At 42.4% G+C, this 26,878-nt stretch overlaps 1 protein-coding gene across 5 annotated transcripts in view; it reads right to left on the reverse strand.

Annotated features, from left to right (window-relative positions):
* The window catches only part of LOC125467066 (ATP-sensitive inward rectifier potassium channel 1), a 100,395-nt gene that overhangs the window by 17,019 nt on the left and 56,498 nt on the right, over positions 1 to 26,878 (reverse strand). For 3 of the 5 annotated variants that reach the window (XM_048562441.2, XM_048562442.2, XM_048562444.2), the window contains one exon: positions 13,499 to 19,381. In XM_048562441.2, coding sequence (XP_048418398.1) covers positions 18,246 to 19,355 — 1,110 coding nt within the window. In that variant the 5' untranslated portion in view covers positions 19,356 to 19,381 and the 3' untranslated portion in view covers positions 13,499 to 18,245. Of the gene's footprint in view, positions 1 to 4,654; positions 4,732 to 13,498; positions 19,382 to 26,878 lie in introns of those variants that run through there. The other 2 variants (XM_059639017.1, XM_059639016.1) reach the window with 2 other exon arrangements.

The following is a 26,878-nucleotide window of genomic DNA, read 5'->3' on the forward strand; positions in this document are numbered from 1 at the left end:
CACAGCAGGCCAAGCAGCATCTCAGGAGCACAAAAGCTGACGTTTTGGGCCTAGACCCTTCATGCTGTGTTCATCCAGCTCCACACTTGGTTATCTTGGATTCTCCAGCATCTGCAGTTCCCATTATCTCTCCCCGTGTCTGTATGGGTTTTCTCCCACAGTCCAAGGATGTGCAGGCTAGGTGGATTGGCCATGCTAAATTGCCTGTAGAGTTCAGGGGTGTGTGGGTTATAGGGGGATGGGTCTGGGTGGGATGCTCCAAAGGGTGGTGTGGACTTGTTGGGCCAAAGGACCTGTTTCCACACTGTAGGGAATCTAATCTCAGTTCCACATACCCACCCTCTCACTATACTCCTTAATTCCTTGACTGTTCAAAAAATAATCTATCTTAGCTTTAAAAACATTCAATGAGGAAACCTCAACTACTTCACTCGGCAGGGAATTCCACAGGTTCACAGCCCTTGGGGTGAAGAAGTTCCTTCTCCATTCAGTTCTAAATCTGATCCCCCTAATTTATAGCCATGCCCCCAAGTTCTAGTTTCACGTAACAATGGAAACAACCCCCTTGCTTCAGTCTTATCTTTTCCCTTCATAATTTCATGTTTCTTTTAAGATCCCCCTCATTCTTCTATATCCCAATGAGCAAAGTTTCAGTCTATTCAATCTTTCCTCATAAACCAACCCTCTAAGCTCTGGATCAACCTAGTGAATCTCCTCTGCACCCCCTTCCAGTGCCAATACATCCTTTCTCAAGTAAGGAGACCAAAACTGCACACAGTACTCCAGAAGTGGCCTCCCCTGCACCCTATACAGCTGCAACATAACCTCCATGCTTTTGAACTCCATCCCTCTAGCAATGAAGGTCAAAATTCCATTTGCTGCCTTAATTGCCTGTTGGACCTGCAAACTAACCTTCTGTGATTCATGCATAAGGACACCCAGATCCCTCTGAAAAGAAGTGCGCTGCAATTTTTTTACCATTCAAGTGATAGTCTCTTTTACTGTTATTCCCACCAAAATGGATGACTTCACACTTATCAGTATTGAATTCCATCTGCCAGAGCTTTCTTTACTCACCATCTATATCCCTCTGCAAACTTTCAGTGTCCTCTACACGCTTTACTCTGTCACTCATCTTCATGCCATCGGCAAACTTTGACACATTACATGTGTTCCCCAACTCCAAACCATCCTTGTAAATTGTAAACAATTGCAGTCCCAGCACTGATCCCCAAGGTACCCCACTAGTCACTGTTTGTCAACCAGAAAAGCACTCATTTATCCCCACTCTTTGCTCCCTTTTAAGACCATAAGACATAGGAGTGGAAGTAAGGCCATTCGGCCCATCAAGTCCACTCCACCATTTAAATCATGGCTGATGGGCATTTCAACTCCACTGCACTCTCCCCGTAGCCCTTGATTCCTACTAAGATCAAGAATTCGTCGATCTCTGCCTTGAAGGCATCCAACGTCCTAGCCTCCACTGCACTCTGCGGCAATGAATTCCACAAGCCCACCACTCTCTGGCTGAAGAAATGTCGTCTCATTTCAGTTTTAAATTTACCCCCTCTAATTTTAAGGCTGCGCCCACGGGTCCTAGTCTCCCCACCTAACGGAAACAATTTCCCAGTGTCCACCCCTTCTAAATCATACATTATCTTGTAAGTTTCTATTAGGTCTCCCCTCAACCTTCTAAACTGTAATGAGTACAATCCCAGGATTCTTAGCTGTTCATCATACGTTAAACCTACCATTCCAGGGATCATCCGTGTGAATCTCTGCTGGGCACGCTCCAGGGCCAGTATGTCCTTCCTGAGGTGCGGGGCCCAAAATTGGACACAGTATTCTAAATGGGGCCTAACTAGAGCCTTATAAAGCCTCAGAAGCACATCACTGCTTTTATATTCCAACCCTCTTGAGATAAACGACAACATTACATTCGCTTTCTTAATTACGGACTCTACCTGCAAGTTAACCTTTAGAGAATCCTGGACCAACACTCCCAGATCCCTTTGCACTTCTGATTTGCGAATTTTCTCACCATTTAGAAAATAGTCCATGCCTGTATTCTTTTTCCCAAAGTGTAAAACCTCACATTTACTCACAATGAATTTCATCAGCCATCTCCTGGACCACTCTCCTAAACTGTCTAAATCTTTCTGCAGTTTCCCCACCTCCTCAGTACTACCTGCCTGTCCACCTAACTTCGTATCATTGGCAAACTTCACCAGAGTTCCCCCAGTCTCTTCATCCAGATCATTAATGTATAAAGTGAACAGCTGCGGCCCCAACACTGAACCCTGCGGGCCCTCACCTTGCTCAGCAGCCTCCCATGAGGCACTGTTAACCAATCCTCGATTCATGCCAATACATTGCCTGTAGCTCCATGTACCTTATCTTATGCGGGAGCCTTAAGCCTTGTTGAATGCCTTTTGGAAATCCAGTTACGCCATGTCTACTGGGTCCCCGTTGTCCACCACATTTGTAATGTCTTCATAGGCCACAGCCCAGTGAGAATATCATTATCTCCACAGTAATTCCTTGGCTATTCTGGGATGCATCCTAGCTGGTCCGGGGACTTATCCATTTCCTTTTTATGTATTTAAAGAAGCTCTAGCTGTCCATCTTGATGTTATTAACAAGTTTATCCTTAAGGTTTCTCTCTACTTATTTTTGTTTTTGGCCATCCTTTGTTGGTTTTTACAACTTTACCAACCTTTAGGCTTACCACCAAACTTTGCAATATTGCGTGTTTCTTTTTTCTTTTAATCTGATACTATCCATTACTTCCCTGGTTAACTGTGGTTGGATTGTTCTCTGCCTGGAATCCTTTCCCAATGCAATGTATATTTCTTGTGAAAAACTGTTCCTCATCGGTCTTTGCTGTTAAACTCTTTCCCCAGTTCACTCCAGCTCTTTCTGCTCTTATCTCTTGACAATTGCCCTTACTTAAGCTTTGCAGTTGTTTCTGACTCCAAATTGTAAATGCTACCATGTAATGGTCGCTGTTTCCAAGTGGATCTTTCGCTCTGACATCGTTAATTCTGCCTCATTGTGCATCAGGATAGATGTGGTGAGTGCTCCAATGGTAAGGCCCAGTGCGATGCTGATCAGTTGCTCACTGCCGCTTAGGAGAATGTGCTGTGGCATAAACTTGTCACTTGCATTTCATACATTACAGCTGCAACTGCATTTCAAATTATGAATTTGATGTGAAGTGATTTGGGAGATGCTGAGCTAATGAAATATAAATGCAGGTGTTTTTCTTTTCAAAGGGAAACGAGGTACGTGCTAAATACCAGATTTGACAGGAACATCTGCCTGCAGAAGAACAACATTTTTCACTGAAACCTCAGTCCAACTGACAGAAAAAAAATCAAATCAAACTCCCTGAGAATGGATGGTGAACCTTCTTGTCCCATTATTGCAGGCACTTCCTCTTCTCTGTTTTATCAACTTTTTGAATCTGTGGGGTTGTTTCCTAATGGAATCTCCCTCTTCCTGGAATCTCCCTCACCCTGTAATCTCCCTCCTTCTGGAAATCTCCCTTTGGAAAACCCTCTCACTGGTTCAATGTTTCCAGGAAGCAACCAGTTGTGTCCTAGGCCTGATATCACCTCAAGGATTCAGTAACGCAGCCCACACACATCTTTGGGGCGGCACGGTGGCTCAGTGGTTAGCACTGCAGCCTCACAGCACCAAGGATCCAAGTTCGATTCCAGCCTCGGGCGACTGTCTGTGTGGAGTTTGCACGTTCTCCCCGAGTTTGCGTGGGTTTCCTCCTGGTGCTCCGGTTTCCTCCCACAGTCCAAAGATGTGCAGACTAGGTGGATCAGCCATGCTAAATTGCCCGTAGTGTTCAGGGGATTGTGGGTTATGGGGGATGGGTCTGGGTGGGATGCTCCAAGGGGCGGTGTGGACTTGTTGGGCTGAAGGCCCTGTTTCCACACTGTAGGGAATGTAATCTAATCTAATGATCCTCTACTCGCTGGCCTGACTTTTCTGGGAATTACTCTGAACTCTGATCCCCTGTAGCACTGGGATTACTGAAGAGGGAGGTGGGAATACTGAATATGTCCCAGTTCTGGGAATTCTCTGTCAAGTCTAGAAAGGTCAGAGTCTCTGTCCAACTCAATCCCATGATTAGGATAGCAAAAGGCTGACATTGGGAGTTCCTGATCAACAAACATCAACACGCTGCGAGTGACCTGGCAGAGGATTGTGAAACAGCTTTGCCCACAGCTCAGAGACATGCCCATGTTGATGTGGGCATTCTCCAAGCATGTGAGATATGCTGTAGCTAAATCTCAAAGAGCTGGTGTATACCAATGGCACTTCCATGGGCATACAAGATCAGTCAGCTTCAGAAGCAACTGGGCCCAATGCTGGAGATGTTTGAAAACCTCATTGAAATAAGGGACTTGCACAGCTGTAAGGCTCTTTTGTGGGATTGTGACAAACTCCCCTGGAGTAAGCAGAGTTGGGAATCAAAGCTGAGAATTGAACCTGGGAATCAAAGTACTAAGACTAAGCAGAGATTCTACAGCAGCTCTGTTTCAAGGTCTGGAATCTTCCAGAGAGGTCCATCACTGGTTTATCCTTAGAGGCTGCTAGCTGACTTTTCTGTACATATTTCCAACATTTTGCAACTGACCTGTGAACTCCATAAACAAGCTTCATGCTGCAATGAAAGCAGAGAACTCCAGAAATCCTCTGTAGGTCTGGCAGAATCTGTGGAAATGGAGTTAATCAGATTATTGCACATTTGTGTTAACCATTACATAAAGTCAGCTTAAAGCTTATCTGAAGTGCTGACTGCCACTGATTTCTGGGCACCAGACTTCAGGAAATAAAGCTTTGCTTTGGGGGTGGTGCAATGGAAATTCACCAGAATTACAACATGTAGCCATTGGGCTACATCGAGTAGAGTTGCATTTTCCTGGGAGGACATTAATTGAAGTGTTTCAAAATAAAAAAACAAGATGGAGAAAGCTATAAGAGAGAGGTATAAAGTGAGAAAGTCAGAGTAAAAAGAAAGGAAAGAGAAAGAAAAGGTAACTGAAGACAAGGGAAGATGGGCCACTGATTGGTGATATCAGGAAGTAGATGCCAAATCCAGGCAAGTAGACCCTGGGTCTCACCCTAAGGAGCTGTGGAAGCAGAGGCTCTTTTACAAACTCTGATGCAGGGACTAGTGCAATTTGGGAAGAGAGTTAGAGCTGTGCTAGCTGGAAGGAGTTACAAGCAGGAACTCAGGTCAGGGGACAAAAGTATCAAGGGGTTGAATGGCCAGCTGGTGTTCAGATACAGGTGACAAGAGAACAGAACCGAGACAACTTCAGCTTTCATACAGGCCAATGCCTGAGGTATCTTCACTTCACCAATGAGGTCACTGCTGTATCAGGGAGAGGTCACAGCTGTATCAGGGAGAGTTCATGGCTGTATCAGGGAGTGATCACAGCTGTATCAGGGTGAGGTCACAGCTGTATTGGGTCAAGGTCACAGCTGTATGGAAGAGAGGTCACAGCTGACTTGGGGAGAGGTCACAGCTGTATGGAAGAGAGGTCATAGCTGTATTGGGGAGAGACCACAGCTGTATCAAGTAGAGATCACAGCTGCATCAGGGAGGGGTCACAGCTGTATCGTGGAGAGGTCACAGCTCTCTTGGGGAGAGGTCACTGTTGTATTGGGGAGAGGTCATTAATTTATTGGGGTGAGGTCACGTCTGTATTTGGGAGAGGTCACAACTGTATTGGTGAGGGATCACAGCCGCATTGGGGAGAGGTCACAGCTGTATTGGGGAGAGGTCTCAGCTGTATTGGGGAGAGGTCATGGCTGTATCGGGGAAAGGTCACATCTGTATCAGGGAGAGGTCACAGCTGTATCAGGGAGAGGTCACAACTGTATTGGGGAGAGGTCATGGCTGCATTAGGGAGAGGTCACAACTGTATTGGGGAGAGATCACAGCTGCATTGGGGAGAGGTCGCAGCTGTATTGCGGAGAGGTCTCAGCTGTATTGGGGAGACGTCATGGCTGTATCGGGGAAAGGTCACATCTGTATCGGGGAGAGGTCACAGATCTCTTGGGGACAGGTCACTGCTGTATAGGGGAGAGGTCACTGATGCATTGGGGTGAGGTCACTGATGTATCGGGGAGAGATGACGGCTCTATCGGGGAGATGCCACAGCTGTATTGGGGAGTGGTCATGGCTGTATCGTAGAGAGGTCACAGCTGTATTGGGGAGAGGTCACTGATGTATTGGGGTAAGGTCACTGCTGTATTAGCGAGAGGTCACATCTGTCTTGGGCAGAGGTCGTGGCTGTCTTGGGCAGAGGTCACTAATATATTGGGGAGAGGTCATGGCTGTATTGAGGAGAGGTCACAGCTGTCTTGGGGAGAGGTCACAGCTGTACTGGAGAGAGGTCATGGCTGCATTGAGGAGAGGTCACTGATGTACCAGTGTTTTTGTCAGTTTAATCTCCGTGCCTAAAAAGGACAAGGATTTGCTCTTGTAACCACTTTTGCCCAGCTGTTCCAACTATCCTCACGTTGTTTTCGATGCTCCCATCAACTGGTAGTCCCACAGCGCCGCAGGACAAACACAGAGACCGTCTGAGGCGTGTACAGCTGAAGTACCCCACAATGACTGTAGGCAGTGCAGAATGTGGGCCTGCTCCCCAGCACTTTGCCTCAGTGTGTGAGTGTGCTCCCAGATCTTTCACTGCAGGCTCTCTCACATCCCGTGATAGCTAGACGTCAGTTTTAGTACATGAGTGCAGAAGGAGTGTTGCAAGGGACTATTTTATTGTTCTTTTTGGTGATCCAATGGCAATCAATATTGAGGACTGGTCCTGAATAACAGCATCATGGGCGTTGCAGGGGTAGCAATCATTCACCAAGACAAATTTATTGTTGTGGCAATTCATTAAATTTACAGTGACTGGTTCATTACCATATCTGAGATATTGGCCAACAGCGCAATGCCCCTAACGCAATGAGTCCAAGTGCCCCTTCATTCTGCTGCGACCATCTACCTGAAGTGGGCAAGTCCTCCTGTAAACATACTATTTCAGCTTCAGCGCTTTACAGTCAGAAAGCAGGGAAGTTATAGACAATTGCAGAGAAGTTAAAGGTGCACAAAGAAATGGCAGGACATTCAAACATGTAGCTTGGTTCTGTCTTCACAGAAGAGGGCAGAAGGAATGTCCTGAAATGTGTCAGGTTTCCAAGGATGCAGTGAGAGGGAGGAATGGAAAGAAAATCAGCATTTGTCAAAAAAAAAGTTGTTACAGAAATTAATAGGACTAAAAACTGACAAATTCCCAGGCCCTGATAATCTGCATCCCATAGCACTAAAGGAAGTGACCCTGGAAATAATGGATGGTCATCTCCAAAATTCCCCAGATTCTGGAACAATGCAAATATAAATGTAATCCCACTATTTAACAATAGAGGGAGCAAAGAAACCGAGAATTACAGCCCAGTTTGCCACATGTCAACAGTGGGAAACAGCGAGGGTTGATTATAAAAGGCATGATAACAGAACACTTAAAAAGCATTAACAAAGGCAATGTGTAAAGGCAAAATGAGTTTATGAAAAGAAAATCATGTTTAAACAAGCAGCTGGAGGTTTTTGAGGATGTAACCAGTACAGTAGATAAAGGAAAACCAGTAGATGAGAGATAACAAAGTGTGGAGCTGGATGAACACAGCAGGTCAAGCAGGAACACGAAAGCTGACGTTTCAGGCCCCGAGCCTTCTTCAGAAATAGGGAAGGGGAAGGAGATTCTGAATTAAATAGGGAGAGTGGGGGAGGCGGATAGAAGATGGATAATGGAGAAGGTAGGTGGAGAGGAGACAGACAGGTCAAAGAGGCGGGCATGGAGCCAGTAAAGGCAAGTGTAGGTGGGGACTTAGGGAGGGGATAGGTCAGGTCAGGGAGGTGGGATGAGGTTAATAGGTGGGGAATAGGGGTGGGTCTTAGTGTCGGTGGAGGGGTTAGGTGGGAGGAAGGACAGATTAGGGAGGCGGGGATGAGCTGGGCTGGTTTTGGGATGCAGTGGGGGGAGGGGAGATTTTGAAGCTTGTGAAATCCATATCGATACCATTGGGATGCAGGGTTCCCAAGTGGAATATGAGTTGCTGTTCCTGCAACCTTCGGGTAGCATCGTTGTGGCACTTCAGGAGGCCCAGGATGGACATGTCGTCTGAGGAATGGGAGGAGGAGTTGAAATGTTGAAGTGTTGAAGTGGCAGGCAACAGGAAGCTCAGGGTCTTTTTTGCGGGTAAAGGGTAGATGTTCTGTGAAGCGACACCCAGTTTACACTTCGTTTGCCCAATGTAGAGGACACCACATTGTCAGCAGCGAAAGCAGTAGACTAGATTCTTGGAAGTGTAGGTAAAGTGTCTCTACACCTGGAAGATGTGTTTTGGCCCTTGGACAGTGGGGATGGAGGAGGTAAATGGACAGGTGTTACTCCTTCACCGGTTACAGGGGATGTGTTGTAGGGCTGTGGCGGAGGTGGGAGCTGTGGTATTGGGAATGAGGGAAGAATGGTCCAAGTTGTCCTGGAGGATACAGTCCCTGTGGAAGGTGAACAAGAGTGGGGAAGGGAATATGTGTCTGGTGGTAGCATCTTGCTGGAGGTGGCAGAAATGGTGCCTGGTAACCTTCTTAGTGCAGATGCAGGTGGGATGGTACGTGAGGACAAGGGGAACGCTATCGCTGTTGCAGGATGGAAGAGAAGTGGTGAAGACGGAAGTGCAGGAGATGGGTCGGACCTGGTTGAGGGCCCTGTCGACAATGGAGCTGGGTAATCCTCGGTTAAGGAAGAAGGTGGACATTCCAGAAGCTCCCTTGTCAAAGTTGGCCTCATCTGAACATATGCGATGGAGACGGAGGAACTGAGGGAATGGGATGGAGTCTTCACAGGAAGTGGGATGTGAGGATGTATAGTCCAGGTAGCTGTGGGAGCCAGTGCTGAGTACAGAGTGTTCAGCATTGGAAAGCGGAAGGTTAGGCGGGATGGTAACTACCCGACAGGAGGTGGGGTTGGGGGAAGGGATGGAGTCAGTGGGAAGGTGAGGAGAGGAAGGTTCCAGAGGGCCATGGGTATCTCTGAGTTGTTGCATCTTGAGGGCCTTGATGCCTGAAAGGAAATGAGAAAGTTTCTTGTTAGCACGGAGAATGAGCCGGAGGATGAAGTGGAACTGCGGAGTGGTGCAGCCCTGAGCCAGTGTGATGCAATGCTGTTGGAGAGAGAGGTTGAGGATGTGCATGTGATTGTTAGGATTGGTGCAGAGAGTTTGCAGAAATCCCAAAGTTGCTAATGAAGTCAATACTCTTCCCGAACAGACAGAGTGACTCAATGGTTAGTGCTGTGGCCTCACAGCACCAGGGACCTGGTTTCAATTCTACCCTCAGGTGACTGTGTGGAGTTTATGCATTCTCCCCATGTCTGCATGAGTGAGTTTCCTCTGGGTGCTCTGGTTTCATTCCACAGTCCAAAGATGTGCAGGTTGGGTGGATTGGCCTTGCAAAATTGTCCATGGTCTGCAGGCTAGGTGGATGACCCGTAGGAAATGCAGAGTTAGAGGGACAGGGTAAATAGGGTGGGTCTCAGTGTGATGTCCTTTGAAGGACTCAATGGGCCAAATGGCCCACTTCCACATTGTAGGGATTCTATGAGAAGTTATGCTATACAGCGAGATTGTAATTAAGGTTTTATGAGAATATCCAGCCCAAAACAGTTAATGTCATTTAAAAGCCCTCTAAATTTTATACCAATATGATTGAGTTGGAAGGTTGCTCTAACTTTGCAATGATTTCTTCATAAACACCCTCACTGGCCCTGAAATCTAATGTTTTTTCTACTGCAGCATGTGAAGACCTTCCTTGATTTGGATTAAACAACAGAATTAAAATGATGTAGAGAAATTCCTGAATCAGAGAATGACAGATATTTGTGGGCAATTATTCTCAAGATTAGCATCAAGCAATTATACTTTGTGAGAGTGCAGAAGGCCAACAAATCTAAAGTAACAAATTCACCAATTCCTCATGATGAGTAGCAAAGAGAGACACAGGCTCTATAGTTCATTCATGGGGGAGATGAGCATATAAATGGGCGAATAATTCAAAGGTTCGGGATGAAGTTCTGGGGATACAGGTTAAAATCCCACTATGGCAAACGGTGAAATTTAAATTTTGTGAATAAAATCTGGAATAGAGAGCTAGTTTCAGAGAAAGACTGAAACTATTAACAAATATCATAAAAGCCCACCTAGTTCACTAATGTCCTTCAGGGAAGGAAGTCTGCCATCCTTACCTTGTCTAAACTATTTGTGACTCCAGACCCACAGCAACGTGGTTAACTTGCAACTACCATCTGAGGTGACCATGCAAAAGCCCACTGGCTTGGCCTGGCCAGCAATACCAACACCCTATCAGAATTTTTAAAAGATAATCTCCAACTAATATCCCATGGGAATGCGATTACTCACTCAGAGATGAATCTAGGATGAATCTTTTAATAGAAGAATCTTGGAGAGCTATATCAGAATTGCAACATTTTTTTATTAAAGGTTATAATCTCAAAAATAATATGACATCCTTGTCTTCCCTATTCAGACAGCTAGATTTTTTTTAAAAACACTCGATTTAAAAAGTGTTCTAATTTTATTGCAACAGTGACTTCGAATGTGAAATATTTTTTGCAATTATACCTAAGTGTGCATGTTATTAAAAGTGAACATTTCAATCACTGTGATAATAACAATACCCCACCAAGACAACCTTGCCTCATTTCTCCAAGCTCAGACACACAATCAGGGCAAAAGTCTTCAAAGTGAGAAATGTGAATGGAATGGCAGAGTGAAATGATTGATAAGTCTGCAAAACTTGTGAACTGTTAAAAGGATGGGAAATCTTTCAGTTTGTGGCAACAAAGTGAATGCAAAATGAAGGCTGCAAAGAAACCCAATCTTGCCCAGAGAGAACTCCTGAAGAAGTAACAGAGGCCAGCTTCTATCTGAGGGAGAATATTAGAAAAGTTCAGAGGAGTGAAAATTGGCACAATATTGTTGACAACATTATAGATACTAGAGAAGGGAGGTATTGTTAACCAAGTTCTTCCAAGTATTCCAAGTTCTTTCTTTTGTTGTGTTTTAACTACAGTGTTTGAATAAATTATGTTTTACTTAACATCAAGTAGTTTGACCAATCAAAATTGCATCTGAAATACAACACCCAACATTTACCTTTAAAATAAGAAAATGTTAGGGTCTAGACTACCTTCTTAATATATTGAGAGGGGGTCAGGTCTGGTTCATAACAATCTGCAGACTATCAATAGGATCAAAATTTCTAATTCCAAGTTTGATTGAGGATGATTGGACACAAAAGCAGTGAGTCATGAATGTTGGTGTCGTTTGTTTCGGGTGTTGAATTCAGTGTGTGTAGTAATGGCTCTTTCAATCATGAAGAGTTTCTTTGGGGTTGAAGAAGTCACTTCAAGAGTTTTACAGAAAGTCAGCAAGGCAAAGCTTTGGAAATTCACAGTGCAGCTGGAGCTGGTGTGGCCATTGTCCGTGTGAAAAGGGGAAGTAATTGCAGCAATAACTCGACACTTGTTGAATATACCATCAGAATCTTTTCAAATGGCTAAAATTCAATTGCAAATGAAGCAGCTTGAATTAGAGGCAAAAGAGAAGGAAAGAATAGACCTGCAGAGCAAAAAAGAAAGAGAAAAGGAAATGAAACAGTTTGACTTATCGTTAAGAACAGAGGAAACAGAAAAGTAGAGGAATACCCTAACAGAAGAAAGACAGAGAAGAAGGGATAAATAGAAAGAAAGAAAGCAGAAAGAGAGAGAAGAAAAGCAGAAAAAGAAAGCCTGAACTTCAGAAGTTGGTGATGAGAAAGGAAAGTTGACTTGAAAGGACAGAGGTGAAGGGAGAAGTTAGTCTTAGTGAGGAGGGTAGTCTTGGACGTCAAGCCCATTGTAACTAAAGGCCCAGTGGGGATCTGTTTAAATATGTCCAAGCACTGTTTAAGTTTGACGAGAAGAATGTAGAAATATTTTTCATTTCATTTGAGAAATTGGCTAAACAAATGAAATGGCTGGTGATCATGTGGGTTTTGTTGATTCAAACAAAGTTGGTTGGTAGAATTTGTGAGGTATTTGCGTCGCTATCAGACACAGTACCTCGGGAATATGAGAAGGTGAGAAATGCCACCTTTTGTGTATATGACCCAGTACCAGAACCCTACAGGCAACGTTTCAGGAATCTAAAAAGAGTACCTGGTCAAACATACATTGAGGTTGAAAGAATCAAAGTAATTTTGATAGTTGGCTAAGGACATTGAAAATAGATCAAACATTTATGTTCTTTGGAGAAGCTCAAATGTTCATTTCCTGAAGTAATGAGAACTCATGTGGAAGAGCAGAGAGTTAACACTGCAAGATTAGCAATGGAAATGGCAGATGGTTATGACTGGTTCATAAATCAAAGTTTAGCTTCCAACATGTGAGGGATGGGAATTGGGGCAAAGAGAGATCCTCCGGTAGAAAGGGAAATGGAGATCTCGTTGAAGATAGTAAAGGTAGGTTATCGCAGGGTAAGAAGGAAAACCATGAAAGGGAAAGAGAAGTAAGAAAGCTCAGGTGTTTTCACTGTAATGAAGTAGGCCACGAGAAGTCAGTGTTGGTGGTTTAGGAAAAGCACTAATACAGGAAAATAGGATACTTTTTTTGAATTGGTAAAGAAAAGCCCATTGGAAGCTAAAAACCTGTACCAAATTGTACAACCTGGCCAGGGGGTTTGGTTAAGAAGGAAGTGCCAGATCTTCTTGGACTATTTGCTTGTGGGGCTATGGCTCATATATGCCAGGAAGAGCACAGAAAGAAATTACAATTACATTCATGGGGAGAATGTCAATCTTTGATACTGAGAGATGAGGAGATTTGTAATTCAATATTGTCAGAAATGAAAGTAACACGTGGAATTTGTGTTGAGAAGTGTTCAATGATATAACGTATGGTTGGGAAGTCTGTTGAAAAGTGGTGACATGTTTGTAGGAGCAATAGAGAATTTCAGTTCTCTCGGCATCCTTAGAAGAGGCTTTGCAGCCTGATGCTGCTTGGCCTGCTGTGTTCATCCAGCTCTACCACCTTGTTGGCTCAGATTCTCCAGCATTGGCAGTTCCTACTGTCTCTGTAGCAATTTTGGCCCCACTGCAAAGCCTCTTCTACGGATGCCTACCTTGAAGAAGTTACCTTCCTCCTTCCGGAAAGACCTCTGTGGATCACTTATTTCAGAATCCCCTTCCCCTCCCCCATTTCTGAAGAAGGGTCTAGACCAGAAACAGCAGCCTTCCTGCTCCTCTGCATTGCTTGGCCTGCTGTGTTCATCCAGCTCTACGCCTCAAGGACTAAATGGATATGTTTTGCTCAGAGAAATTAGCTGAATTACAACAGCAAGATGAAAAACCAAAGCAGTTAAATGAAAAAAACATACACAACAAAGAATCTAAGCATATCCCAGGATGTTACTAAATTAAAAATGACATCTTGATGAGGAAATGCAGACCATCACATATTCAGGTGGATGAGAAATGGGCAGAAGTTCATCAAGTTGTGTATCTGGTGGATTATAGAAAGGAGGTGTTGCGGGTAGCACATGAATTATCAGTCAGAGGTCATTTGGGAATAAGGAAAACTCAAGCCAAAATACGAAAACATTTTTATTAGCCTGGATTGCATGAGGACATGGTTAAATTTTGCCAGTCATGTCATACATATCAGGTAATTAGAAAACCTCAGGCAGTGATAAAACCAATGCCTTCAATACTCATTCCGACATTTAAGAAACATTTTACAAGGGTCGTAACTGGTAATGTCATACCCCTACCTAAAAATAAAGTGGGAATCTGTATTAGTTGACCACAATGGATGTGTCCACTGGATTTCCAGAGCCCATTCCTTGCACAATATCTTGGATAAAAGAATAGCAGAAGAGTTACTCAATTTTTTCACCCACAGAGATACAATCAGAACAAGGGTCAAATTTTATGTCAAAATTATTCAAGGAAGTTATGGGTAGCTTAGGAATAAAACAATTCAATTCCACTGTGTACCATCCAGAATCAAAGAATGGTGACATTGAACAATAAAGGCCATGTTGAGGGCTTATAGTCAAGACTATCCAGAGGATAGGGATAAAGGAATTACACTTGTACCTTCTGCAATTAGGGATGGACCAAACAAATCTACCAAATTCAGTCCATTAGAATCAGTTTTTGGGCATGAAGATGGAAAACCATTGAAATTAATGAAGGATAAATTGGTGAGCGAGAGTTCAGAGAACAAACATTTGGACAAAATGTCAAGTTTTGGAAATATTAAATAGAGCAGGTGGGTTGGCTACTGTTGCCAAGCTGGTTCTCATACTTGTGGATTAGAAGGAAGTATATTAGAATTTGTTTGTAAAATGGTAGAGGGTAAGAATGCACAGTCCCTTTAAAAGATATGGGTTTTTTTAGGCTTGGAGATTAAACAAAAAGTTTACAGGCACCAGCAGATGCACAAAGAGTCCTTGAAATTGAAGCATTGTATCAAAGGGCTATACTGTTAGCACCAATACAGCAATTTTACCACAACAGCAGGTTTTTAAATTTAGCCAATTAATTTAAACCAGGCACTAGATACCAAAGCCCAATTAAATTTATATTTGATAGTTTTGATAACCTTCGACCAATTCTGTTGTCAGAAGTTAATAGGTCATTAAGAATATAAAAGAAGAGGCCTTTGGAAACTTGGTGTGAAAGCAAACTGCCTTCAGTTAAGAGAACAGTTTTCAACAGCCTTCATCTCTAAAATCAGAAAAAATCTCTGGCTCTCACTGAAATCTCTAAGATCCTTGAGTAAGCACCATCCAAATAAAGGTACCTCAGCACCCTTAGCTAATATTCCTAACACAAGAATTCACTGGAGAAAGGTGTTCCTGTTTGGAGGACAGCTGGGAAGGCAAACAAAAAAATTTCAAAAGACTTATCCTGGCTGTAATTTCAAGAAATTAAGCATTTATTTTATTAGTTTTTTTTCATACAAGTGGATATGTATCTATTGGAACAGCATACCATTAGAATTGCATTTTATTTGGGAATAATTAGTAATTAAGGGAGAATTGTTCAGTTTGTCAGTAGTTTTATTAATTTGTTAACTGTTAGAGTTACATAAATACATTGATACTTTAGATTATATAGTGAATATCAGGGATTTTTCTTGTTTAAGCACACCTTTAATACATTATGAGGCAAGGCAAGCCCCTCTGGGTGTTTCGGTTTTAATTACCAGAGAAGTGCCAACCTCCCCTTCGTAAGAGCGAGGCAGCATTTAAAAGTAGCACAGCATGTAGTGAGACAGGAAGCTGACGAGTAATCAAAATTTCACACTTTTGCTAATGGAGATAAAGTGTTAGTGGTATTTCCAGTGGTAGGTGAACCTTTAAAAGCAGGTTTAGCGAGCCTTGTCAAATCAAAAGGAAATTGAGTGAGCAGAATTATTTGATTAGAATGCCACAGAGAAGTCTCACAGAGTGTGCCATGTGAATATGGTCAAAGGATACTTTGACAGAGAAAGAAAACAAAAATATTATTTGTTACAACACAGAGTAAAGAAGCACTTTCAGATGATTCTGGATTGGACATTTTTTAAAGTAAATTGGACAATGAGGAAGTTGTTAAAATTTGGGATAAATTATTAGTTACCTTCCAGAGGAAAATTAAAATGACCTGAAGGAGTTATTGCAATCACATGGGGAGATATGTAGGAATATGCTGGGAAACACTAATCTAATTGTGCATGGTATAGATTAGGAAATGCTGTTCAAACTAAGAAACATCCTTATAGACTCAACCTTCTAAAGATGGTACATATTCAAAGAGAGATTGAATGTGTGCCCAAAGACAATATAATCAAAGTGACTTGCAGCGACTAGTAGTCACACACTATTGTGGTATCGAAATCAGATGGTACCCAGTGATGATGTGTGGAATATTGCAAAATCAATGCAGGGACAAAATCCAAATCATGCCTGGAAGACTGTATTGAGGAGATGAGACAAGCAACATATATTTCAATGTTGAACTTACTCAAAGGATACTGGCAGGTACCTTCATCTGCAAGAGCAAAGGAAATGTCAGCTTCTGGAACATTGAATAAACTGTACCATTGTAAAGTAACGACATTTGGTAAGAAAAATGTGCCAGCCACATTTCAAAGACTAACCAACAAAGTCATTTCTGGGCTAACCAGTTGTGTGGTGTACATGGACGAACTCATGATTTTTAGTCACACATTTGCAGCATCTATAACTTAGGGAGGCAGGCTTGATGATAAACCTGACTTAGAGTCAGTTTACAAAAGATGAAGTCACACTCCTGGGCCATGTTATTGGACATGGACAGATGGCCCCATGGGATGTGAAAACAAAGATCATTGGAGATTCCCATACCATTAACTAAACAGACAGTACTACGGTTCCTCAGATTGAGTGCTTTTATTGGAAGTTCATAAGCAAATTTTAGCAGTGTAGTTTTTGCACTGACTGACTTACTGAAGAAGTGTGGAAAATTTCAGTGGATGGCAGACTGCCAGAAGGCATTAAAGCTGTGTTAACCATTGCCCCAGTGTTAGCCAACACCTAATTACACAAAGCCATTCAAAGTGCCCATTAATGTAAGTGATGTGGCTGTTGGTGCTGTACTTTTGCAAGAAGATGACAAGAAGCTAGAAAGACCCAATGACTACTCTTCTATAAAGCAGCCATTCTTCTATAAAATTGAATAATCATTGATGGAATTATTCCACGATTAAGATGGAAACCTTGAGTTTGGTGCTGGTGTTGCAATGTTGCAGCATTTATATTATCGTTGTATGTCTGAGACGATTGCATCTCCTAGTCAAAACCCATTAGAGTTTTTGGGGAACCTTAAGGACAAAGATTCCAGACTCTGGATATGGAGTTTATTACTGCAGCCATTCTATTTGAAAATTATACACATAGCAGGACAAGAAAATGTAATTGCTAATGCATTGTCATGACTTTGATGAAGAAAGATGGAGGCAGAAGTAAACAAACTTACGTAGATAGTAGGAGTGAATATTTGCTGGCTTAGAGTCAATGAAATGTATGTGCATTGTAATGTACTAATAGAGTAAGACTAAATGTTTTTAAAAATGATGTCATCTTTGTATATTGTTGATTTGTATTTTTTAAGGTGGGCGTAGGCATGTCAATATTGCAATTCCCATTCTGAGGAAGGGTCACCGGACCCAAAATATTAACTCTGTTTTTCCCTACACAGTGCTGCCAGACCTGCTGAGCTTTTCCAGCAACTTTGTTTTTTGTTCTTGATTTACAACAGCCACAGTTCTTTCGTTTTTTTTTAATGACATTACTGCAACTTTGAAGGGTGTGATTTATTCTGGTTTCTTTTAGAAAGAAATTGGGGGGACAGGTGTCGAGCAGTTTATGTGAAGATAAACAACTTGTGAGGCCTTGCAAGTTTTTTAAAAGATAGAACAATAGAAGCAGCCTGAGTGAATGTGGTTAAGCTCTCATAGATAAAGGATTTTTAGTGAGTTTTTGGTAATGGCTGTTGGGTTGTTAAAGAAATGGAAGCTATTTTTCCCCTCTTGGTTATAACCAAAAGCTAGGTGTCGTCTTCTTAAGCTGCTGGATTGCATGAGAGATAAGATTTGATTTCTGACTGCCTTTATGCCAAGGGTGTGTTTATGGGATCTTACTATATTGGAACAGTTAATTAGTAATAGTTACTGTATCTATTATTCCGTTAAGTTTTCCAATAGATGTAGGTTACTCTATGTTCTTTTTTCTTTTGCAGCATTTTAATTATAGTGTTTGAGTAAACTGTGTTTTGCTCAACGTCAAGTAGCTTGACTAATCAAATTGCACCTGGAACACAGCACCCGATATTTACCTTTAAAGTAAGAAAAAAGTTAGGATCTAAGCTACCTTCTGGTCTGGTCTGGTTCATAACATTATTCTTCCTGTGTCACTCCTGGACTGAGACTGTCTGCCCCACCCCAATCCTGGCTCGGTGCTGTCTAAAGCTTCCTCCTGGTATGAGTGAATGTCCACCACAAAAATGGCATTTTTCCTTTTAATAGGAGCTTGGAGATTTAAGTGGCCCATCCACATCAGAGATATGACATCAATGTTTACATTTTGGTTTCATTGACTTCATTGAGTTGGAATACAGGGTTGTCGTATGCTTTCTTCTCATTGCGTTTGGCCTCCCTCTCTGCCTGCAGGCAGTGGGCACAGTGTGGGGTATCCACCTGAACTGTCTTACCAAAGTTGGAGAAATCAACTCTGTATTTCCCTTCTTTCGATTTGGAGACAATGGGGGCAAACCTATAGCCCCAGAAGACCTCATCTGGGATATAAGAGGTTCTCACCTGGCAGGTGGCACTGGTGGCCTCTATGGTGCCATCCAGGAAGACCACCAACTCAAAGTCTTGCTGCTTGATGGTCTCAGCTGACATTTCATAGAAGGGGCTGGTCTTGTCAATGATATGATAGATAGTGAGAGGGGATATGAAGAATAAATTCTCATTTCCGGCATCAACAATAAAGTCAATGTTGACTTGATCCATGATAATGGTCTCACCCTCCAGGGTCACAGTGGTTTTCAGAAGTTTTCCATAAATGTGGCTGCTAATCAGAAGGCTTTTCCTGAGGTTGGCTACTCGGATCAGGAGACACAGCTTTCCCCCGCGTTTGCTGATGACAGCAGTTTTGCTGAAGGTTATAGTTTTGGCACGTTTCTTTGGTCGAGAGATCTTGGCCAGGATGGCACCGCACATGAAAGAATTAATAATGACACCAAGGATAGATTGAGTCACCAGGAGGAAGATGGCTTCTCCACACTGTTCGGTCACACATCTGAATCCATAACCTATCGTGACCTGAGTCTCCAGTGAGAAGAGAAAAGCTGATGTCAGCCCATTGAGGTTTTGAACACAAGGTAGATGGGTGTCAGTGGGTGAAAATTCAGGAAGGTCCTTGTGCATATAAGCAACTGCATACCACAACAATCCAAAGAGAAACCAACTTCCAAGGAAAGCTGAAATAAAGATAGTCATCTGATATCTCCATTTGAGGTCAAGGACAGTTGTCCAAATATCCACAAGGAAGCCAATCCTTGAATGCTCTTTGACGTTTCCGAATTCTATGTTACACCTCCCATCCTTGGAGACGAGACGAGCTGTCTGACGATTATGCTCTGTTAGGTTTTGAGTGAATCTCCTGCGGAGGTATTTGAACATTCCGCAGGAAACAAAAACCTGTTAATCTGTGAAGATAATGCCAAAGAATACATTAAACTCCATTTTTTACCCTCCAGTGAGCTTTGAGCACTGTCCCAACACATTCCAATCACAAAACTGAAGAGGAAACTGGATTTTATCACGTTTTCTGAAATTAAAGCATACACTTTAATTTCTTTCAAAGCCTTCAACCTGGACATATGGTTAATTGAATAGTTCACAGGAAATATCCACAAGTGTTGAAGAAAATAGCAAGGTTGCATATTACCATAAAGCAGATAAACATCTGTTAATGTTCAACTACTAGTTAGCATTAACCTGACGAGTAGTGACGATAAGAGAGTGAAATCTTGCTTTGTCATTGGGCATCTTTCAAGCTAAGTGTGAAGGTTAAACAGAAAGTTCAGGAGTTTGAGTCCATAGAATATCAGCAGCACCAAATTAGCCTTCACTCAGCTTTACAATTGAGAGTTGCATAGTTATTTGCTCACTACATAAAAGGTCATTAAAAGACAAATGAGGCACAGTAAATTCAGGTTTGGAAAGAGCCAACTGCAAAGCGTTGAGAAATTGACCGACCCAACCTAAGACTGGGACAAGCATCAGTCTCAGTGAAAATTCACCAAAGATCCTCAAACAGCATCTTCCAAACCACAATAACCTTCATCTCAAAGGACAAGGGGTGTAGACATATGGGAACACCACCACTTCTAATATCCCTTCCAAGTCACTCACTATCCTGACTTGCAAATATATTACCATTCTTTCTCTGTCGCTGGGTCAAAATCCTGTAATTCTCTCTCAGGGCATTGTGGGTGAAACCACAGCAGGCGGTCTGCAGCAATTCAAGAAGGCAGTTCACCACCACCTTCTCAAGGGCAACTAGGGATGGGTAATAAATGCTGGCCAGCCAGCGACACCCACATCCCACAAATGAAAGGATGGCCAATTGCACCAACTCGCACTCTGAGTTAGGTTTATGTTACTTAAACCATAGATCTCACACATATGGTGGTCCTAAATGTTGCACGAATAACAGAGGAGGATAATCCTAATGTTGAAAAGCGAAATGAAGGGGGCATTTTTCTCTAAAATTAATTCATGAGTTGTGGGTGATGCTGGTGAGGTCAATGCTTATTGCCCACCCCTAGTTGCCCTTGAGAAGGTGGTGGTGAGCTGCCTTCTTGAACTGCTGCAGTCCATATAATGCAGCTGCACCACAGAAAGGGGGGTAGTAATTTGAACCTGGGAGACTGAATAAATTGTGAAGAATTTAAACTTCAAGATTGGTTTGAGAGTTGGAAAGGAGCTGCAGGCAATGTTTTGCCATTCTAGCTCATGGGGGTTATTGGTTTAGAAGGTTGCGACAAAGGAGGCTTGGTAGAGGGAACATTTCAGGATTGTGAGGTGAAAATTCAAATCAGCATCAATCTGAGTGAGCAACCTACGAACTGAATAATTAGGCCACCTCAAAAAAAGTTTAATCATTTCTAGATTTGAAAAAGATGCTCTAAGTTTTGAGGGTGATCGGTCCAAAGTGATGGGACTGTGAAAAGGAGAATCAAGTGGTTAGCTCAATTTTGAAAGCGAAGTGCTTACATGTAGTTTGTTTTTATTGGGTAATTTTGTGAGGCATCATCAAAGGGAAGTGAGAATCACAAAACTACCCCTGAGTGCTCATGTTCGTTCATATTCCTCACAAATAAAACTGCAACCAGGACCAGGAACAATACTCTACAAATCTTATCGTAGGAGGCATAGTTAAAGATACACGAATAATAATTCAAGGTTATGAAGAGAAGGTAGAACTTACAACTGCATTGGAGTTTAGGGTCTATGCTGACCAAACAGTTTAGATTTGGAAGAAGATTGAGAGCCTTGTGTTGGAACATGGAAACAGGAAGAATCCATTTTACCCTTGAGTACACTGCACTATTCCAGTAAATCTAGTAATTCAGTCCCCCAACTCCTTTCTTTCCTTCTTTGCCCAATAAGCCTCGATAAGCTTCTGGAATAAAATCTATCTCCCTCTGATTTAAAATCACCACTTGTTTCAGGAAATTGGGTGATTGCTGGCAGCAATAGAGACTTAACTAACTTTAGGGAGGAACAGATCATCTTTTAATTATTGTCAGCAGTTAAGCCAGAAAGAGAAGTGAACCCTTTTGTGTTGATGCTTGTAGCCATTGCTGTAGCTTTTTTTTTGCATCAGCAGTGCCATTTCTATTTGACTCCTGTGCTCATTGCATACTGTCCAGATTTCTTCATCCATATTTGATTATTCAGACCATCTGATGCTACGGCCTGAAAACAGAAAGTGCGGGAGTTCCAAGGAAGAGTCATACTGGACTCGAACCATTGACTTTTTTTCACTCTCCACAGGTGCTGCCAGACCTGCTGGACTTCCAGGATGAGTCTAAGGATATAGTCGGGTGGGCCATTCGGAACTGAGATGAAGAGAAATTACTTCACCAAAAGAGTGGTGAACCTGTGGAATTCTCTGCCACAGAAAGCAATTGAGGCCAAAACATTGAATTCTTTCAAGGGCTAAATGGATCAAAAGGTTTGCGGAAAAAGCAGGGACAGAGGGCTGAATTGAATGATCAGCCATGATCTTATTGAATAGCCAAATGGCCTTCACGTACCAGCTATAATTCTCCAGTACCTCCTACTTTTATTTTAGGCTTCCAGCATCCGCAATATTTTTCTTTTATTTGATGCTTTGGTCGATGGGGTTGGTATGGTTAACATAAATTTATGTTCATCATCTGAATAATCATTGGACCAAAACATGATTCATAACAAAAGAAAGAATGTATTGCTGCTTTCTTGAAGAACTTGAATTAAGTTAGTCAAGTACAATTTTTCTTTCACAAAACTATGTTGACTCTCCCTGATGCAGTGAAATTTTCAATGGATTCCACTATAACTCCTTTGGTGATAGATGCCAGTGAGTTCCCTATGAGAGATAGTAGGCTGACCAAATCTGTTGGTTCCTGTCTTTCTGTTTCCCTCCTTTCTCGAATAAACAAATTCCACTTTTGGCAATGTAATCCAATGGGACCTGTCCAGGATCTTGGGAGAAAATGTTAGAAAGCTTGGGCCTGTGCCCCAGAGAGTTGAGAAGACTATCAGGTGACCTTACTAGAACTCCTGAAGGGAAGTTACTGAGGAGATACTGAAAGGATGATGTTACTCAGCGTGGGAGAGAGTAGAAGTTGAAAAGGGTGCAGAAAAGATTGACAAGGATTATACCAAGACTGAGGGGTTTAAGTTAAAAGGAAAGGTGAGCAATTTGGGACATTTTTCTCTGGAGCGTGGGGAGCTGAGGGGTGACCAATTGCTAGGTTTTGGCACCACAGATTGTAGGATTTCTCTTCCAGTTTGTCAAGCCTTTAAGGCCATAAAAGCAGTCTTACTTATTTTTAAACTTTTGGCTGAGACCTGTTATAAGCTATTTGCTTATCCACTAATTCTCAAATAACAGTTTTCTTGGACCCTTCTTTTCTCCCCCCAAGAATTGTGTAATTAAATCCATAACTGTCCATGTAGTCTGACTTTCCAGTTTCCATTTTCAGAAATGAGATGTCCTTCCAAGTGCATTTCATAACAACGTAAACATGACACACATAAAATAAAACACAAGAAAACTACATTAATTTCCTCTTAGTAATGCCTTACACAGGAATATGCAATGTCTTGATGCTTTTTAAAAAAATTTCCAGGTTTTACATTCGTGAGGGTGAATCTGTTTTTGTATTATCATGTCCAAGTTATGAATAACGCTTCTACTATAAAGTTGAATTTTCTCACCAGACATACCTGGAATTCAAAAAGCTTAGGCAACTTTCTTTAGGCCAGTGGGTATGGGAACGTAAAACAGAAGAAATTTAAGAAAATTTGTGTGAGACAATTTTCCTTGAGGACTTTAAAAGCTTCCAATCATAATGCACCTCAAGGAAGAGAGACTGGCTGAAATAGGTAGGCTGTGACACTGGCTGAGGATTAGCAACTGATTCACCAGCCCTAGAAAAGCTCTAGAAAAAACCTTCCCCTCATCACCCTCTATTATTGGGAAAGTATCAGTGTGGGAGAGTGATTGAAAACTGAGCATCCATGGAGACGGGGAGCTCTTGGCATGACAGAAAGTGTGACACTGGGAGGAAAGGGCAGACGAAGAAGTCTACCTGTTTCAATGACTGAAAGGTAGGGCATGTTTAGGCCAACTGCTGAAAGGTATAGTAAAAACCAGTGGAATTTACCTACCACAGGCACATACACCTTGTAAAGTGAGCATAACATACCTGGATATGTCTCTGACTGCAGCAGTGGCTTCCTGATAAGGGAGCCTGGAATGTGCAGATGAGGTTAAGTAAATTCTTGAGAGTTTTTGTATTGAAAAGCAGGCTGGCCACTGTTCCCAGGGTGAAATGAGTAAACCTGTAGCATTTCTGATGGATACTGAGACCACACAAATTCTACAACAGGAAAAAGGCCTGGCCCTACCAACAGAGAGTACAATACATGCCAAGGCACTGGGGGATGGAAGGGGGGTGGGGAGGTGCACATGCAAATCTGGGTGAATCTGGAGTTTGACCTTGTGTTGGGATGGAAGATTGTGCAGATCAATCTCATCCAGCTAGTGGATGCTATTGATTTGCTCCTTGGTGTTGACCTGGTGCAATCAAAAGTAATAATATCCCAATGTCCTCTCAGATTCCCATTGAGGTCAGGAACATTGAATAACTGAAGGAGAAAAGTTGGTATTTACCCTGAATATGTGGCCACATGACCCATGGAGGAAGAGGTGACAATGCATGTAGATGACCTTCTAGTCATTATCCAAAATTTTCTTGCAGTTGAGAGGCTCTCCAGAAGGCAATAAATAAAACTTCCTCAGTAGTAGCTCAAGCAGCTGATCCAGTGTTTTAAATGTGAGCTCAGGTTACTATGGTGGAGGCAGAAACAGTTCCTGAATGCTACTAACCCTACCCTTAAGGCTGACCCTACCACGAACTTGCAGCCACGGAATGTGCTGCGATTCAGCCGAAAGTGAACTCTAACCTTAATCCTGACCCTAAACCTAATCCTGAACCTAACCCTAAATCCAACCCTAACCCTAGACCGAAATCTAACCCTAACCCAAAAATTAACCATAAATCTAAGCATAACTCTAACCCTCACCCTTAGCCTAAACCAACCCTAAACCTAACCCTAACCCTAACCCTAATCTGAACACTTGCCCTAACCCTAACCCTAAACCTCACTAAACCGTAAACCTAATCCTAACTGAAATCCTAACCATAAACCTAAACCTAACCTTAAAACTGAACCTGACACTGACCCTACCCCTAACACTAGCCCACGCCCCAACCCTAGCCGTAACTCTGATCCTAACCCGAACAGTAATCCTGAGCCTAACCCTAACCATAACCCTGATGTTGACCCTGGCCTAGCCCTAACCCTGACCTTAACCCTAACCCTGACTTTGATCCTAACCCTGACCTTGATGCTATCACAGGTAGCAGGACTACATTGAAAACTATCGCAGTGAGCTCATTAGATTCCGAAATCTGGCAATGTTGATATACACAAAGCCTATCTCATATCAGCCAGTACTGACATTGGGCACAAAGCTTTACAAGGTTTTTAGAACCCGTCACACCTGCCAGATTCTGGGAAAACCCTAAACTACAATAAAAGCTGCCCTGATATTACATGTGCTGGCTTCTGGAGAACCATTCAGCAAGGGATAATGTGGGACACTTGGCCAAAACAATAAGTGCTACCAGTAAATATACATCCTTATTGGCTTCCCATTTCATATTCCCCATTCCATTCCAGTTTGGAAATAGAAGCAGGAGAAGCCCATTCAGCCTATTGAGCCTGTTCCATCATTCAATATGATCATGTCTGATCTGATTGGGGTCTGAAAATCGCTTCCCTCCCTGTTCTTCCGGCTTACCCCATACACTTTGACCCTCTTGTTAGTCAAGAATCTGTAATAGGTGCGCAGGAGACAGAAAGGCATCACATGTACAGCTTTGTCTAGCACCAAAATGACTCAAGAGAATAATTTTCATTCATGGTGTGATGCTAAGCTGCTCCAGGCTGTATCCAATTAAGATTTCCAATAATTGATGCATTTTTTAATTCCTCACACATTGATTAGAAGCAGTGGGAGTTCTGTGCATCTCACAACTCTACAACATTGATAAACTGCAATGAGTTTCTATGTCAAGGAGTGGCCAAGGAAATCAGAAGACCTTCAGGAAATATGCACTGGGTGTAAATACAGCCCATAAAATGGTATTCATTTTTCAGATTCAGGCTTCCTGATTCTCACGTAAAACCACCAGCTGTATGGTACATTCTCAGAAATACTGCATCACCAACTGTCATAAACAAGTTTCAGGGCCTTGGAGCAACTTTATGATGATGTCACAGAGCTGCACATTACTGTGTATAAATAGCGCTGAGTGAGCAGACCAAGAACTCATAGCAGAACATTACCAGACTTTAACAGTCTAGGTGAGAAGACACACTGGAACATATTGACATGAACCTTTGAAGAAGATAAATTAATCCTTACCTGATGTACCTATAAGATCAGAGCCTAGTATAACTATAATTACCACATAAATGAACATTTAGTATTAATGTTTGATAAACAAGGTTACGTGGCATCTAAGTCTGAAAATAGTTTTTGACTGGCCTTCTCCTTGACCAGTGTATCTTGAACCCAATTCATAGCATGGCACCAATCCACGATAAAAGACAAACAAGTGTCCTAAGGGAGAGGCCCCAGTGATCTCTTAGTTTCAGAAGTGATCACCCATCCCTCGAAAATCAGCATAACAACAGATAGTGCAATCAATTTCTTCTTTGACAGTCATGTTGTTGAAATGGTTAACAGCCTGGACATGGAGCCTGTTAGGCATCACCCAGGCAGCCACATGGTCCTGTGATGGTAATTGCATATGGAAGGAGGCTGTTGGAGAAAAGCATGTTGCCTTTAAAGTGGTGCTTGAAGCCTCTGCTCAATAATCGAGAGCTGCTTCAAAAATGGATTTGTGATGCATTGCATTGTGAGGCCACAAGAATCATCAGGGAGATATGGTGCGATCAGTGGGTTGCATCCACCCACATGAGCAGGTAATCACGCAAAGTGATGCTCCATCATTGAACCACAGGTTACAGCAGCACAAGGAAAGGCCATTTAGCACCTGCTATATGTCCCACTTCTTTACCAGAACAATCCAAATCGAATCATCCAGCCCTTCTGTCTCACCATGGTTCACCATCGTTAATTTCACAGATGCAGTAGTGACTACTTTGACCATTCCTAGCATCAAAACGTGTCAGCCAACTATCACAAAAAGACATTTCTCTGTAACTCGCTGATCTACCTCTATTTCAAATTGATCATATTTCTTCTGCAACCCCATCCCAGAGGAAATTATGCAATATTGTTTATCAATAATTCAAAGCAAAAGATGATTGCCATTAATTCTCCATCCACC

The sequence above is a fragment of the Stegostoma tigrinum genome, chromosome 32, assembly GCF_030684315.1.
Source record: "Stegostoma tigrinum isolate sSteTig4 chromosome 32, sSteTig4.hap1, whole genome shotgun sequence".
Taxonomy (NCBI): Eukaryota; Metazoa; Chordata; class Chondrichthyes; order Orectolobiformes; family Stegostomatidae; genus Stegostoma; species Stegostoma tigrinum.